Source organism: Drosophila suzukii, chromosome 3 (assembly GCF_043229965.1).
Source record: "Drosophila suzukii chromosome 3, CBGP_Dsuzu_IsoJpt1.0, whole genome shotgun sequence".
Lineage (NCBI taxonomy): Eukaryota > Metazoa > Arthropoda > Insecta > Diptera > Drosophilidae > Drosophila > Drosophila suzukii.
Window position 1 is genome coordinate 12,818,659 of NC_092082.1, and position 14,635 is coordinate 12,833,293.

The 14,635-nt window shown below is 45.1% G+C and overlaps 7 protein-coding genes across 9 annotated transcripts; 5 read left to right on the top strand and 2 right to left on the bottom strand.

Annotated features, from left to right (window-relative positions):
* Window positions 1–77: 77 nt before the first annotated feature.
* Window positions 78–2,142, top strand: LOC108007149 (modifier of mdg4). Its single transcript, XM_017070753.4, has 2 exons — window positions 78–213; window positions 291–2,142. The coding sequence occupies exons 1-2, from the start codon at window positions 211–213 to the stop codon at window positions 1,842–1,844; spliced, it is 1,557 nt and encodes a 518-aa protein (XP_016926242.1). The 5' UTR covers window positions 78–210; the 3' UTR covers window positions 1,845–2,142.
* A 143-nt stretch (window positions 2,143–2,285) lies between these two features.
* rasp (protein-cysteine N-palmitoyltransferase Rasp) lies at window positions 2,286–4,002 on the top strand. Its single transcript, XM_017070754.4, has one exon. It carries the CDS (start codon window positions 2,337–2,339, stop codon window positions 3,837–3,839), a length of 1,503 nt encoding a protein of 500 aa, XP_016926243.3. The 5' UTR covers window positions 2,286–2,336; the 3' UTR covers window positions 3,840–4,002.
* On the bottom strand, window positions 3,892–5,310 carry Asciz (ASCIZ zinc finger protein). The gene has a single exon (XM_036815891.3). The coding sequence runs from the start codon at window positions 5,283–5,285 to the stop codon at window positions 4,089–4,091; it is 1,197 nt and encodes a 398-aa protein (XP_036671786.3). The 5' UTR covers window positions 5,286–5,310; the 3' UTR covers window positions 3,892–4,088.
* Window positions 5,311–5,333: 23 nt separating this feature from the next.
* Window positions 5,334–9,467, top strand: LOC108007157 (LITAF domain-containing protein). 3 transcript variants are annotated; one of them, XR_005014232.3, is made up of 4 exons: window positions 5,334–5,441; window positions 8,310–8,635; window positions 8,700–8,859; window positions 8,934–9,467. XR_005014232.3 is itself a non-coding variant. In XM_017070770.4 (3 exons), exons 2-3 carry the CDS (start codon window positions 8,349–8,351, stop codon window positions 8,803–8,805), a joined length of 393 nt encoding a protein of 130 aa, XP_016926259.1. In that variant the 5' UTR covers window positions 5,334–5,441; window positions 8,310–8,348; the 3' UTR covers window positions 8,806–9,467. The 3 variants fall into 3 exon arrangements, 2 of the variants coding, with proteins under 2 accessions (XP_016926259.1, XP_016926260.1); XM_017070770.4 differs by having other exon boundaries at window positions 8,700–9,467; XM_017070771.4 differs by having other exon boundaries at window positions 5,351–5,474; window positions 8,700–9,467.
* A 1,662-nt stretch (window positions 9,468–11,129) lies between these two features.
* Window positions 11,130–13,681, top strand: LOC108007113 (tRNA (guanine(37)-N(1))-methyltransferase). Its single transcript, XM_036814971.3, has 3 exons — window positions 11,130–11,249; window positions 12,837–12,998; window positions 13,056–13,681. Exons 2-3 carry the CDS (start codon window positions 12,837–12,839, stop codon window positions 13,227–13,229), a joined length of 336 nt encoding a protein of 111 aa, XP_036670866.1. The 5' UTR covers window positions 11,130–11,249; the 3' UTR covers window positions 13,230–13,681.
* LOC108007112 (tRNA (guanine(37)-N(1))-methyltransferase) lies at window positions 11,256–12,803 on the top strand. Its single transcript, XM_017070714.4, has one exon. It carries the CDS (start codon window positions 11,289–11,291, stop codon window positions 12,765–12,767), a length of 1,479 nt encoding a protein of 492 aa, XP_016926203.3. The 5' UTR covers window positions 11,256–11,288; the 3' UTR covers window positions 12,768–12,803.
* LOC118877254 (uncharacterized) lies at window positions 13,528–14,494 on the bottom strand. The gene has a single exon (XM_036814970.3). It carries the CDS (start codon window positions 14,458–14,460, stop codon window positions 13,669–13,671), a length of 792 nt encoding a protein of 263 aa, XP_036670865.3. The 5' UTR covers window positions 14,461–14,494; the 3' UTR covers window positions 13,528–13,668.
* Window positions 14,495–14,635: the final 141 nt, after the last annotated feature.

The window sequence follows — 14,635 nt, forward strand, 5'->3', positions numbered from 1 at the left end:
CCTGATATATATTAATTTTTAAATTGATTTAATAAAAAATACCAAATCGTTCCCCTCCCATTGTGCACATGAGAAATATACTGAAAATAGCGCATCCCACCACGCACTTGACAACCCTGGCGGAAAACTCTGGCTTCGCGTCGCGTTTGGAATTGCGAGAATTGAATTGAAAAGTTTGTGGCTATCAATTGGAAATCAAAACACAACAAGATGGTAAGTGAAACGCTCACTGGCAAACACCTGCGAATGACCGGGATTGGGCACTCCAATTTGAATGGTATCCCTTGCAGAATCACCTGAAGTGGATGGGACACTCGTCCACAATAATGGACATTCAACGCTCGCTGCGCAACGACAACCACAACTGCGAGGTGGTCCTGGCCTCCAGGGACGGCGTCCGAGTGCGCGCCCATCTCTTCGTGTTGAGCACCTGCAGCGAGCTGATGCGCAACATCCTGGTGGACGTGCCGCGTGGCCATGAGGCCACCATCGTGCTGCCCGACATCCGAGGCGAACTGCTGGAGAGCATGCTCTCCTTCATCTACATGGGCGAGACTAGCCTGCCCTCCGCCTCGCTGTCCGAGTTCCTGGAGGCCATCAACCTGCTGGGCATCAAGTCGGCCATCAGCTTCGAGTGCAACCCCTCGGCCAGTCCACCGAGCGCCGATGTGGAGAATGGTTCAATGGCCGTGGAGACGGCCAAGTCGATTACTGGCCTGCAAATCGCCGAAGCGGAGCTGCTGGACGACGAGGAGGAGGCACAGCCATCTGTAACCGTGCCAGCGACTGTCCTCGCGGAGACCCAACATCAGCCCAATCACGGTAGCCGATCGTTGGAGTACCTGGATGTGTACGAGCCGCCAAAGATCACCTACTCCATCGAACACATGGACGGCAATTCCAGCGGCAATCAATTCATCCTCACCGAGAACACGGGCACCTTCACCATCACGCAGGCTGCTACCAGTTTGTCCAAAATGGATAACGATGAGACAGCCACCAGCGGTGCTGAAGTGGAGCTGGTAGACGATGACGCGGAGGCGGAGATTACTGAGGATTCTGAGGAGCACGAAACACAGATGATCGATGAAGAGTTTGCGCAAGGTGATCCCCTAATCGAGTTGGGTACTGCCACCGAAATGGACGACGACGAGGACGTGGCCGGCGACCTGGTGGACGAGGAAATAGAAGAAGAGAAGCCACGCAAATTGGGTGGCGGAAAGCCGCGTGTCCGTCGCCCCGTTAATATCAAGACCGAGAAGCGATCGCCCCAAAAGCCAACTCGACTCCAGCAATTTGTAGCGCTAAAGCGGGAAGTAAAAGACGATATCAACGATGCTTTGGATCTGGCGGCGGACGCTGTGATCCTAGAGGGATTGAGCCTGCAAAAGGCCGCCGACCGGTTCGACATTTCCAAAACGGTCCTGTGGCGACGCGTGCGCACCAATCCCGCCTACATGCGGAACAACCGTGAACGACCATCGCTGATCGAGGCCTACGAGCGGCTGAAGAACGGAGATTCACTGAAGAGCATCAGTACGGAGCTGCAGATCCCCATGTCCACGCTGCACCGGCACAAGGTTCGGCTGTCGGCCCAGGGACGCCTGCCCGACTTTGTGGCCTGCCGCCGGCGTGACAGTACGCCCAAGGACGAGCTGCGGGACAAATTGGCCAAGGCAGTGCACGCCTGCCTAAGTGAGGGAATGTCCCAGAACCATGCGGCCAACCTTTTCGAGATCCCCAAGAGCACGCTCTGGCGACACCTGCAGCGACGTATGTCAAACCAGGACCGAAAGGTCAAGAAAGAGCTGCAGGACGAGTACGACGAAGAAATGCTAAATTAAAAGCCGGCCGCAAAAGTTCTGGTTATTAAGATTTAAAACTGCAATGTTTAAGTTACCATTAAGAAGCCATAAGCTTAGCGTTTAACTGTGTGTCGTCTCATCAATGTACATCAACCTTATCATAGGTTTTGAAAATGTAAAAGGAAAGAGCAGGAAGAGATGCTATACTAGAAGTAGTACTTTAGACGTAGCTCTACATGTAGATACCATTAGCAAACGTAATTTAAGAGTACAGCTGCTCTTATTAATGTTCACTTTATCATGATTGGTTCATTAAATACAACCAAAAATTCACAAATTTTTTGTTTGATGGGGAATATGGCTTACGAGTTATAGGTCGGTCATCCTTTAGATCTGGTTGCACAGCGGTAGTCACAGCGAAGATACTTTTCCCCAGAAAGGGTAAAAAAAATATCGATATTTTCGCTGGTTCTTCACATCCCTAGCGTAATCTTTTCCCCGGTATGAAGAGCCCAAGTCGGTGGTCTTGTCATGTCCAGGTTACCTGACCGATCTCTGCTGACCCGGTGCGAGATATTCGTGTATTTCGGCGTCTATATAGCTTATATAGTTGTGGGCCTGTACAAGATCTACGGACTTCGGGATCACATAGCCAAGGAGGCAAAGTTCCAGTTTCCGGAGGGCTGGGGCTTTTATCCCTTCTCCGAGCGGCGGCGAGATGACAGTAACGATGAGCTGGAAAACTTTGGAGACTTCATCGCTAGCTTTTGGCTCTTCTACCTACTCCATGCGGCTGTCCAAGGAGTCGTGCGCTGGAAATTTCCTCGCCTTCAATGCCAGGCATTCGCCGGAGTTTGTGCCCTGGCCCTGGGAGTTAACCTGGACTGGACATCAATGGTCTTACTGGCTGCTTTAATAGCCAGCTACTACCTCGTTTCCCTTGTCACATCCAAGAGCATGGTGTGGCTCTTGTCCGCCGGCTGGATACTGTGCATTAATCTGATGCAGAAGAACGCCTGGTGGACGGATCGCGTTGGCTATACGGAGTACGTCCTGGTGATAGTCACCATGTCCTGGAGTGTGCTGCGCGGCTGCAGTTATTCGCTGTCCAAGATGGGGGCCAAACAGGAGGATCTAGGGAGATACAACCTCATCCAGTACCTGGGCTATGCCATGTACTTTCCCTGCCTGACCTACGGACCCATCATAAGCTACCAGAGATTTGCAGCTAGGCGAGAGGATGAGCAGCAGGACTGGGTACGATTCGTCGGAGGAGTCCTGCGTAGTGCCATCTGGTGGCTGGTGATGCAGTGCGCCCTTCACTACTTCTACATACACTACATGTCGCGGGATGTGCGCATGGTGGAGATGATGGACTCGGTGTTTTGGCAGCATTCCGCCGGTTACTTTATAGGTCAGTTTTTCTTCCTGTACTACGTGGTTACCTATGGCTTGGGTATAGCCTTTGCCCTGCAGGATGGTATCCCAGCGCCCAGCAGACCGCGCTGCATCGGCCGCATTCACTTCTACTCGGACATGTGGAAGTACTTCGATGAGGGCCTGTACGAGTTCCTCTTCCAGCACATATACGCCGAAATGTGCGGCAAGCGATCCTCGCCGGCGGCCAAGTTTGGAGCCACCGCTTTGACCTTTGCCTTTGTGTTCGTATGGCATGGTTGCTACACCTACGTGCTCATCTGGAGCATTCTGAATTTCCTCTGCCTGGCTGCAGAGAAGCTGTTCAAGACGTTGACCTCATTGCCGGAGTACCAGCGGTGGACACAGCGTCATCTGGGAGCAGTGTGTGCTCAGCGGTTGTACGCCATGTTGGCCACACAGCTCTTCATCCCGGCCGCCTTCTCCAATGTCTACTTTATTGGTGGGCAGGAGATCGGTGACTTCCTGATGCGCGGCGCCTACCTCAGTGGAGTGGGCAACTACATGGCCTTGTGCTTCTGTAGCTACTGCTTTTTCCAATGCTCCGAGCTGCTCCTGACCAAGTCGGATGTTCGCTCCAAGATAAAAACTAATTGACCTCTATAAAAGTCTGCTTAGATTTACGTTAAGAAAGACTACTTTTGAACAATTTTGTATTACATCTTGTATTACTTCATGGCTTTATAATTGTTTTGTGATTATTACAAAACAAATATTTACTTAATTTTCTATTCAATAAAATCATTTATAGAACTATAAAGTCTTGATTCATTTTTGTAAAACTCCGTTTTACTTTAGGATTATAATAGGAAAGTATTATTGTATAGAAGCTTTTTTTTGATTTTCCTAACTTTCGCCTTCACCAGTATCCTTCCAATCCAGCCATCTGGTTTGCGTACAGGTCGACTGAAAGTTGTCCGGGAAGAGTTCATCCATTATTTCGTCGCAGGTCTGAGTGTGCTGCGTGTTGTACAGACCATCCGGCCAGTGGGTTTGGGTTTGGATGTGGGACAGTCCCAGTTCCTCGAACAGATCGTCGCAAGTCTGGGTGTACATGTGGGCGGAGGTTTGCAAATCGAACATAGGTGCGTTTTCTGGATAGGAGTGGAATTCGCTGCCGACTGCAACTGACTGGGCAACTTGCTCCTGTTCCTCTGGAAAATCATCGGTCATCGTTGCTATATCACCTCTGGTGTCGGGCGTTTGAGTTTCTATATCCCGCAACAGAGGCGCCAACACTTCGTTCCTGATTTTATTCAGATCATCCTCTTCCGTTTGGGTTTCCATGTCCAATTTCTGGGAGGACAGCTCAAGGGAATAATCCATAATGGGAAGGAAGCAGAGAATATGCTCCTCTTCTGCGGGTGATTCGGTATGAAGTTCAAGATTGGAGGAGATATTGGCCTCTGCAGGTGAAATCTCAGCTGGTAGTTCAGTGACTATTGCCAAGCTGGAGGACATAGTGTCTATATATTCCTCTGGAAGAGGTAATACAGAGGCAACTTCCAAAATTGAGGGCACAGTCGCCTCTGCAGGTGAACTTGGTACTGGGTTGAGTTTTTTCCAGCTGGCCAGCGAGGGTATGGCCACTTTGTCGGATTCGTGCTCCACCAGATGGTTCTTGCGACGCATGTGGGTCCTTAGGCTCGCCTTGCTGTTGTAGGTGAGCTCGCACACGGGACACTTGTGCTCCGAGCACTGATGCTTGTCCAGGTGGTGCTGAAGGAGGAACTTCTCGCCGCACTCCTGGCACTTGTAGTTCTTGTCCAGGTGGCTCTTCTGGTAGTGCTGTCGCAGCAGGCGAAGGCTGGTGAAGCTGCGGGCTCCCCTGGTGGCCACATGGTAGATGCACTTTTCCACAGGACAATGGAAAGCGGTGTTGGAACCACCTGGCGAGGGCGGGAGCACTTCCTGGTGGCGCTGACGCAGGTGCAGCTGATAGTGACTGAGGTTCCCAAAAACCAAATTAGGACACTTTTGGCATCTGTGCTCCCGCACGGGCAGCAATTCGCGAATTTCCGGCGTATATTTTTCGCAGTGCATTTCCCTTTGAAAGGGCAGTGCTATCGATAAAGAACATATCGCAAATTATCGACTACCATTGTGTGGTATTTTTTAAACCATCCACGCACGGTCACTCTGCCACGAGAAATTTGTATTATTATAACGTAAACGTCGCAATCGGTTACAAAATTCGAGGTAACGATCGCTTTCGAAAGAATATTTGTGCAGGTGTGACAAGCTAATAATAACAGCCAAATAAGGGCAGCCAAAAATAAGGCCTCAAAAATAATTAGATAAAACTTAAAATCAGATAAAAATGTGCACTATGTGTGCATTTCAACCTATACCAATGTGTATCTGCGTGTGCGTGCGAATAAAAATATACATTAAAAATTAGCGCAAATTAAATCGGGCTGTGGTTATATGTGGTATATATGGTATTATCTGTCGGGCTGTGAAGTGTACTAATCTAAAGAGATTTAATTACCACATAAATCGAAAGCAACAAGCAGTTTCAACTGGACAACACAAACCACCTACACAAACAAACACACATACACACACACACCTGTAATCATATCATCTTTTGCTCTTGTTTTTACCACGCCCCCCGCGTCCTTGCCGCCCACCAAAGTGGTTATTTTTGGCGCGACTACGTCATCTGTAGCATCGGGCCAAAAACATCTGGCGGTGCGAAAGATAATGTGCGGAGCACACATCTTCCAAAACCTACACCATCATCGTTCTACAGGGGAGGGTTTTAATTTCGTTTTCAGTTTCGGTTCCGTTCTGAAAAAGCGGTCTCAAAAGGGCGTCCACAAGGTCGCTCCAACTCAAATCCAGTTCTATTCACAAAACACTCTTCACCGACCCAAGTAATTGTGCGCAATTTCACTACCATTTACCTCCAAAATATCTTCAATTATTCCATTTTCTGATTTACCCACTAATGTAATTGGGTGTACGGCAATTTTGTTGAATGAAAAAACGCCCCTTATGCCTAAAGTTCGATTCATTAAATTTACATATGGCGGAGGAATGCACGAAATCGAAATTAACACAAAGGCTAAAATTAAATACATATTAAGGCGTTTTTTAAATCTCTTCTGATCGCCTCGAGTGGCAGACCTTGTACGCACAGACATACACAGCTGAATATTCTAATTTATTATACTCTTTTAAAAAGTTATTATGAAATTAGATAGAATAATGATTGAGCTGAAATTTCTATTACATAGTTTTTTAATACATTTTTAAAGATCATTATAGCACTGCGAAAAAGGAAATAGAATACCAAAATTTTTTTTAGAACAAATACATTTGTTTAAATAAGGCTGCATTAGATTAGATAGACTATTTGGCTTATTGTTTATATTTGCTAAAGATTTGTTCAAAATAATCTCAGCATCCCAACTGCAGTCCCTATGAAGCCTTGATAAGATAGGTCTAGCCAAAACAACTTTAGTTCTAAACTGCCTGCCAGTATATCAGCAATTTTAACTAGCTTAGGGCATTAGTTAATGTCAGTACTAAACTGTGTGATTTAAACATCGCTTGGACAAAAATCGCAAGGTTATCGCATTTCCAAAGCGAAGATTCATCCGAGCTGAGATAATGAATGTCTGAATGTCTGACGTAATCGCTGCGGTTGCACATAAGATAGATTTCTGGGGCACCAAGCGACATGCTATGGAAAGTCTCAATTTATTTTTCAATTTATGCCGCCATTCGTATTCAACTGGTTAAATTGTTAAAAAGCTTTAAAATGACAATGTTAAATGGAAGAATTTTGTAAAAATTCAGACACCATCAGTTGTTAATTGCATTAACGCTTTTGCTTTGATCGGGAATAAACCGAATCAAAGTTGATTCATGATAGGCTAAGCTCAATGCACATCGCCCACATACGTCATACGTTATACGTCGTGTATCTGTAGTAATTTCCGCCAAGTGCAGCTGGTTTTGGCCGATTGTTGGCGTTCTGGCCAAGACCAAGACATCTGGTTCCCCGCTTTAGCCATATCTACTTCCGCCTGGCCTGGCCTGCAACTATGCGGTTTCATATGGGATACCTTGAGATATCTATATCTGTGTGCTTGCAATAGCTCCCTGAACGAATGGTGAAAGTTGGCGCAGTTTGGATGAGGGGCAGGTCATTGTACACCAGCTCTAAAAGTTGAGTGCCTGTCGTCTGATCGTCAGACATGTAAAAGCAATTGCTTAACTTTGGCAGTTGTCGTCATACGGATTCAATTGTCATATCTTATCTGAGCTTCCACCGAAAAGACAGTCAAAACCTTCGATTGTTGCTCCCAATTGCAAGTTTGCTCACAATCTGTTCATGGAATTTCAATTGGTAATTGCCTTGTGACCGCCAGTAGATTATTCAGATCTGTTGCTTAACGGACAAAAATACTTTTCTTTTAACGACAATATAAAGTTTATTGGTACTATGCATAATATTTAAGTCACTAGTTACAAGAGGTGGAATAATATATCAAATTGAAATAAATCTTTTCATATAGTAACATAAATATTACCTTTTTGTTCCTTATCAAAAACGTTCTTCATTTGATTCTGCATAGGGTATATCTATTTGGAGCTTGTTTTGGGGTCGCTCTAGACTTCTGCTCTCTAATAGAAACGAATGCGTGCCAAAAGAGCGAAAATGACTCATGGCGCCGTGGATGAGATGCTGACCATTGGGCTCTGTGCTATTTTCAGCGTCCGTTTTCTGAATCAACTCAATACTGGTTGTTTACCTTTCTGAATGTGTACTTTGATGGGTTTGTCGAACTGAATTCCAATTTATTTTCGACTTCAGCAAGCTTGAATTTACACATTTGTATCTCAAATGGATCGAGTAGTAATTTGATTTTGGGTACTCTTACCATTTTTTTTTCTACACCATTAAAACCATAAATTATACCTATAATTCCACATAAACAAAAAAAGAACAAAATTTTCCAATAATTTTCTTTAATTGATTTCAACAGCTGGCCCATGCTTTTTAAAAAAAATTTTCATTTTGTTGTACTAAGCCCAATATTTGTGTCTTTCCAGATACTTAACCGTGTTAAGTGCATTTACTAGCCTAGCAATATGAGTAAGCCTGGCAGTGCTCCTCCGCAGTTCACCTATGTGCCGCCCCCATCAGCCCCGCCCTCATACCAGGAGGCGGTGGGAGGGGTGAAGCCCGTGGGTCCATATACGCCTGTTGTTGCGCCTGCAACCACGGCGAATACCACGATTGTGACCACGGTGGTGCCCATCAGCCGCACCTCGACGCACATGATCTGTCCATCGTGCCACGCCGAGATTGAGACGACCACGCGCACCGAGCCCGGAATGATTGCCTACTTGTCCGGCTTTTTGATTGCCCTTTTCGGGTGAGTTATTGGTAGTGCTGCTCATTGAAAAAACACCCATTTGATTGTTATTTTCCATCCCTAGATGCTGGCTGGGATGCTGCCTGATACCTTGCTGCATTGATGACTGCATGGATGTGCACCACTCGTGTCCCAATTGTCGGGCGTATTTGGGGCGCTATCGCCGATAGGATCGATGGGCTCAGCAGGATCATCAGAATCAGGCGGATCAGCGGTTCCGTGATGTAGGGTTTTTACTTTAAGCAAGCGTTTTTGCCTTTATTTATTTAATTGTAGTAATGTCATTTGGATTCCACAGCGAAGGCAGTTGGAACGGGCCAAGGCTTCCCTTAATCTAACTTCTAGCTAACTCGCTAAATTGCTCCGCCGTTTATATATTTTGGTTCGCCCAAGACCTAACTGTTACCTGTATGTTTCTGCCACGCTAAAGATAGTAATTATGTGTACATTAAAAAAATATCGAGCGCTTCGCGGACAGGACAACTACTACGTAAAATTAAATAATAAATGCGCTTTTCTATAAACTGGCCTAATTACGAGCTTTAACTTTTAAGACGCTTGTGTGTCCAATTTGAAAAACAGGCCCTTAAATATCTGCACAAATTGTAAATCGATACAAGACCAGCTTGAGTTCTTTCGCACATTGTTTGATAAATAATTGTCTTTGATAGAGTTTAGTCAAAAAGACAAAATACAAGATATTTTTGTAACAATTTGTAAAAATCTTCAGCGAAAGTGCATATTGTATACTATGAATGCTAATCTCTGTAATAATCACCAAATCTATATAATTGACTTTTTATTTTTAAATAAATCGTAAAATGTCACTAAAGTTTTGAAGTGTGTTGCAGAAAAATAAGCTGTTCGAGTGCTTAAAAAAACCAAAGTCATTTTAGTGTTCCTGCTGCCAGAGTGGGTTGCCATGTCATGGCCAATGACCCCAATCCCGCCAGCATCCATTGGCTGCAACATAATGCCGAGAGAAATTTGCGGCTGCCCAATATAAAAATGTTTAACAAGGATGGTGGGCAGTTTATACTCGAAGACCTGTGGGAGGATTTGTTAAAGCCTATGCCATTCATATAACAATGAATCTACCAGCATCGGCTGTAAAGATTCTTGATGCCTTTCGTGGACTCTACAAACCAGAGGAGCTGGTTCAGTTGCCTCGAAACATATATCCCATCGTTCATGTCTACGGAATAAGCTTCCATAAGGAGGATGGAAAAAAGTGGGCGCGTCAACTGGTGGAGGCACATCTGGGAGCCAGTATAGATGACAGCCTGCTCCAGAAAATAGACTTTGTAAGAAACGTAACTCCCTCCCAGGACATGTTTCGGGTTTCCTTTAAGCTACCCCTAAACTTACTAGTCCTAAAAAAAATTGAAAACTCTAGAAAGCGAGGCGCAGAGGAGTAGCATGTGATCGCCACCATAGTAAAATGTAATTCCCAAAAAATACTTGTAATAATTGTAATATTTTTGAATATTGCCTTAAAAGTTTTAAAAACAAAGATGTATATATGTAGTTAGTTAAGTTATTTCGATGTTAGGTTTCGTGGTATTGACAAAATTAATGATATATTTGTACCAATTTTTAAGAGTCTGACATTCTCTGTGTTGTTATACAGATTTTAAGTTTAACCAAAATGTATTCCTATTATAAATACAAAATACTGTAAAACAGCTGGACTAGATTAAAATATAAGAATATATTTTTCAAAAATAAATCCATATTTCAAAAAAATGTCTGCTCACTTTAGTATATTTCCTTAACAAGAAAGTATATTGTAACGGTCATACGCCTGGTCACACCGTTTTTCACGTTTTTTGCGTTTGTTTGGCTTTTTATTCGATATTCTACACCAGAGGAGATGGTTCAGTTGCCTCGAAACATATCATATCCCATCGTTCATGTCTACGGAATAAGCTTCCATGGAGGCTCCTCTGGGAGCCAGTCTAGATGACAGCCTGTTCCAGGAAATAGACTTTGTAAGAAATGTAACTCCCTCCCAGGACATGTTTAGGGTTTCCTTTAAGCTACCCCTAAACTTACTAGTTTCAAAACAAAATTGAAAACTCTAGAAAGCGAGGCGCAGAGGAGTAGCATGTGATCGCCACCAAAGTAAAATGTAATTCCCAAAAAATACTCTAGACAAGTTATATATAAAAATCCAAAATAGATTGGACCGTGTAATTGTAATATTTTTCAATATTGCCTAAAAAGTTTTAAAAGCTAAGATGTATATATGTAGTTAATTAAGTTTTATCGATGTTAGGTTTCGTGTTATTGACAAAATTAATGATGTATTTGTACCAATTTTTAAGAGTCTGACATTCTCTGTGTTGTTATACAGATTTTAAGTTTAACCAAAATGTATTTCTATTATAAATACAAAATATTGTAAAACAGCTGGACTAGATTAAAATAAAAGAATATATTTTTCAAAAATAAATCAATATTTCAAAAAAAATCTCCTCACTTTAGTATATTTCCTGAACAAGAAAGTATATTGTAAAGGTCATACGCCTGGTCACACCGTTTTTCACGTTTTTTGCGTTTGTTTGGCTTTTTATTCGATCTTAGGCTTATCCAGAATTTGGGAATATTAGAGGTATACTCAAAGATTATTTGATATTTTGGATCTCCGCGAATGTTCAATGAACAGATAGATCCTTCCACACCATTAGAAACTCTCCGACATCCCCCAAAAACACTAGAAAATCCGAGAATCTTGGTCGCACGTGTTTGGATGTTTATAGTGGGTAAATTGAAGGTCCCGGGATTAACGATTATACCGAGTCGTTTACGTCACTACTTTCGGAACATGGACGCCAAGGAACTCCAGCCTCCCAACTCGGTGCGCGGAATGCAGGAGCTCCAAAGGGATCAGTTCCGGAAGAGCGTCCAGGTGCCCAGATTACGGGTTCCCGAGTCTCAAGTGCAACGCGTGATGCCGCTAATCAAGAAGTTCCTGCTCAAGATGGAGCACCTGCATCCTGTCCGAGCTGTGGATAAATCCCGGGAGATCCTGCTGCATCCAACACCTGTCAAGAGCTGGGAATCCCTGCCCACAGAAGATCTGCAAAAGCGGGAAGTCACCTCTGAGAACTTCTCGTTCGCCGAAATAGAGCTGGGCTATGAAAACTGGAGTGCCAACGAGATCTTGAAAAGTGTGCTGCCCACGGAGGAGGAAGGTCTCACCTCCTACTCCCGCATTGGCCACATTGCCCATCTCAATCTGCGGGATCACCTGCTGCCTTATAAGCAGCTCATCGGCCAGGTACTCCGCGACAAACTGCCAAATTGCCGCACGGTGGTCAACAAAGCATCCTCCATTGACAACACCTACCGCAACTTCCAGCTAGAGCTGATCTGCGGAGACCCTGAGTACCAGGTAGAGACCAAGGAGAACGGTGTGCCATTCGAGTTTGACTTCTCCAAGGTGTATTGGAATCCCCGCCTCTCCACGGAGCACGAAAGGATTGTCAAAATGCTGAAATCGGGAGATGTTCTCTTTGACGTATTTGCTGGTGTGGGTCCGTTCAGTGTTCCTGCTGCCAAGAAGCGCTGCGATGTCCTGGCCAATGACCTGAATCCCGAGAGCTTCCACTGGCTGCAACATAATGCCAAGAGAAATAAGTGCCTGGCTAATATACAAACGTTTAACAAGGATGGCAGGCAGTTTATACTCGAAGAGCTGCGGGAGGATTTGCTAAAGCTTCTGCTGACCACAGATACCACCACCTATGCCATCCATATAACAATGAACCTACCAGCTATGGCTGTGGAGTTCCTAGATGCATTTCGTGGCCTCTACAAAGCAGAAGAACTGGCTGAGTTGCCGGAAAACGTGTCCTATCCCACTGTTCATGTTTACTCCTTTGCCAAGGGTGAGAACACCAAGGAGTTGGTGCGCCAACTGGTGGAGCACAATCTGGGTGCCAGCCTAGACGAAAACCTGCTCGAGGGAATCAACTTTGTGAGGAATGTGGCCCCCAACAAGGACATGTACAGAGTTTCCTTTAAGCTATCCCTTAACTTGCTAACCACCTCAAAAGAGATTGAAATCAAGAGAAAGCGTTGTGCGGAGGAGGAGGAGGTGGCCGTCACCAAAGTGAAATGTGTTTGATACAATAGATACAATAAAGTTGTAACATACAAACAATTCAAATGAGTCTCATTTTATGCCTACTTTCAGATGGGTCGCAACAAGGCAAACAACAAAAAGGTGACTCCTGGAGCCGCCAAGCCAAAGACTGCGCTGAACAAGTCCAAGAAGGCCAAGAACGTATTCAAGGTGGCCGACGGGAACAAGGGCAAGGGTAAGAAGCCCAAGGAAGTGCAGGGCAAGCTCAAGCAGGTGAGAGGATTAACGTCACCTAGAGAAAGCCCCATCACTTACGTGCTTACTTTATAGATAAAGGAATCTGTAAAGGCCAAGCAGGAGAAGGTGGACGCCAGCCTGAAGACTCTGCACAAGGATCTGGTGGTGAAGAAGCCAAAAGCCCCAGTGGCACCCATTAAGAACAACAAGAAGAAGGGGGCCAATGCCCAGAAAGTGTCCGACACTTTGGGCAAACTCAAGTTCTAAGTAACTCCGCCGGATGCCACATAGTGCGGTTTACGTTTTACGTATAGTAGATGTAGATAGTCCCCATTGATTGTTAAAGGCTTTGGTCTGATGTTGCTAGGGCAAAGATCATCCAAAATATACGATAGCTATATGGACAGTGATGGGAAGTATTCATCTAGGTAGAGATTCCTTACTTCTTACTAGAAGTACTAATTTATCTCTTGACCTCTTTGAAACCTTTTATAAATTTAGACTTTCATTCCGTTAACAATCATATACCTGATAAATATAGTTTCCAAATAATAGGCAATGGACATAATCTTTGATCCCAAATTCATTTTAATGAATAATATGCATCTCTTTGCATTCTTCGGTTTTAAGTGTACCTTAGTAGGAATTATAAATTTTAAATCCTACCTATGAATGGTTAGCTCTCCCATCACTGTATTATGGCAACCTAGACAACCACAGGAACAGCGTTTACAGGTGGTAAAACAGCACCCGGGATTAATGTGGGGGCAGCTGGAGTTACAGGTGCGGCAGTGGTAGAATCTGCAGTTCCATTTACAGAAGTCCAGCCGAAAAACTCTCGGATGATGCCATCCAACTGGACGGTATCGATGCCAGCCTTCTGAAGTTCAGCCAGCACTTGGGAAGTTTCCACGGAGGTCAACCAGCGTTCATACATCACCCTTAAACCTTGTAATCTTTGCCAGAACTGGGCGAAGATGCCCTGTTGCAGCACTTTGGCATTGATGTGCGCCCGAATGGCATACAGCGGAAAGTAGAGCTGCGCCTCGTTGAGGAATCCCTGCCAGCCGAAGACTGTGCCGGACCAGTAGGGGAATTGGTTCAACAGACTGACCTTCAGCCTCTGCTCCTCCATCTCAAAGGAACCACCCGAGGCCAGGAGCTGCTGATCAGTCCACTGCAGGAAAATGATGAGCTCCGGCTGGGAGAGAAGACGCCAGCGGGCGGTGAATGCGGCATTGCTGTTGATGATCCGCACAAAGGACTGGAACTGGGCATCGTTGATTAGGTAGCGCACCAAGAGTTGGTTCAAGGGCTTGAACTGGATCAAACGCTGGACTTCATCCAGATCCTGGGATAAAGTCGCCGGTGGAGCCAAGGTTGCGGGCGGAGGCTGCGGCAGAAGACCACCAGTTGGAGGCACCAGATGAGGAGACCACTGTGCCAGGGATCCACTGGCCAGGGTGATCAGAAAGAGGCAGCCCAGAGCGATGGACATGACTGGAAAGCGAGCGAAAGATGACTACCAACTAAAATTCGCAGACGCTTTTATATCTCCCGAATTTGTTATTATTATCTACTGATAGCGACTCCCGGAATTTGGCGCAGCATTTCTGTTAGACGTCATCTGATAAGCTATTCGATCTGTTTATGGGTTTACCTACTCTCAAATC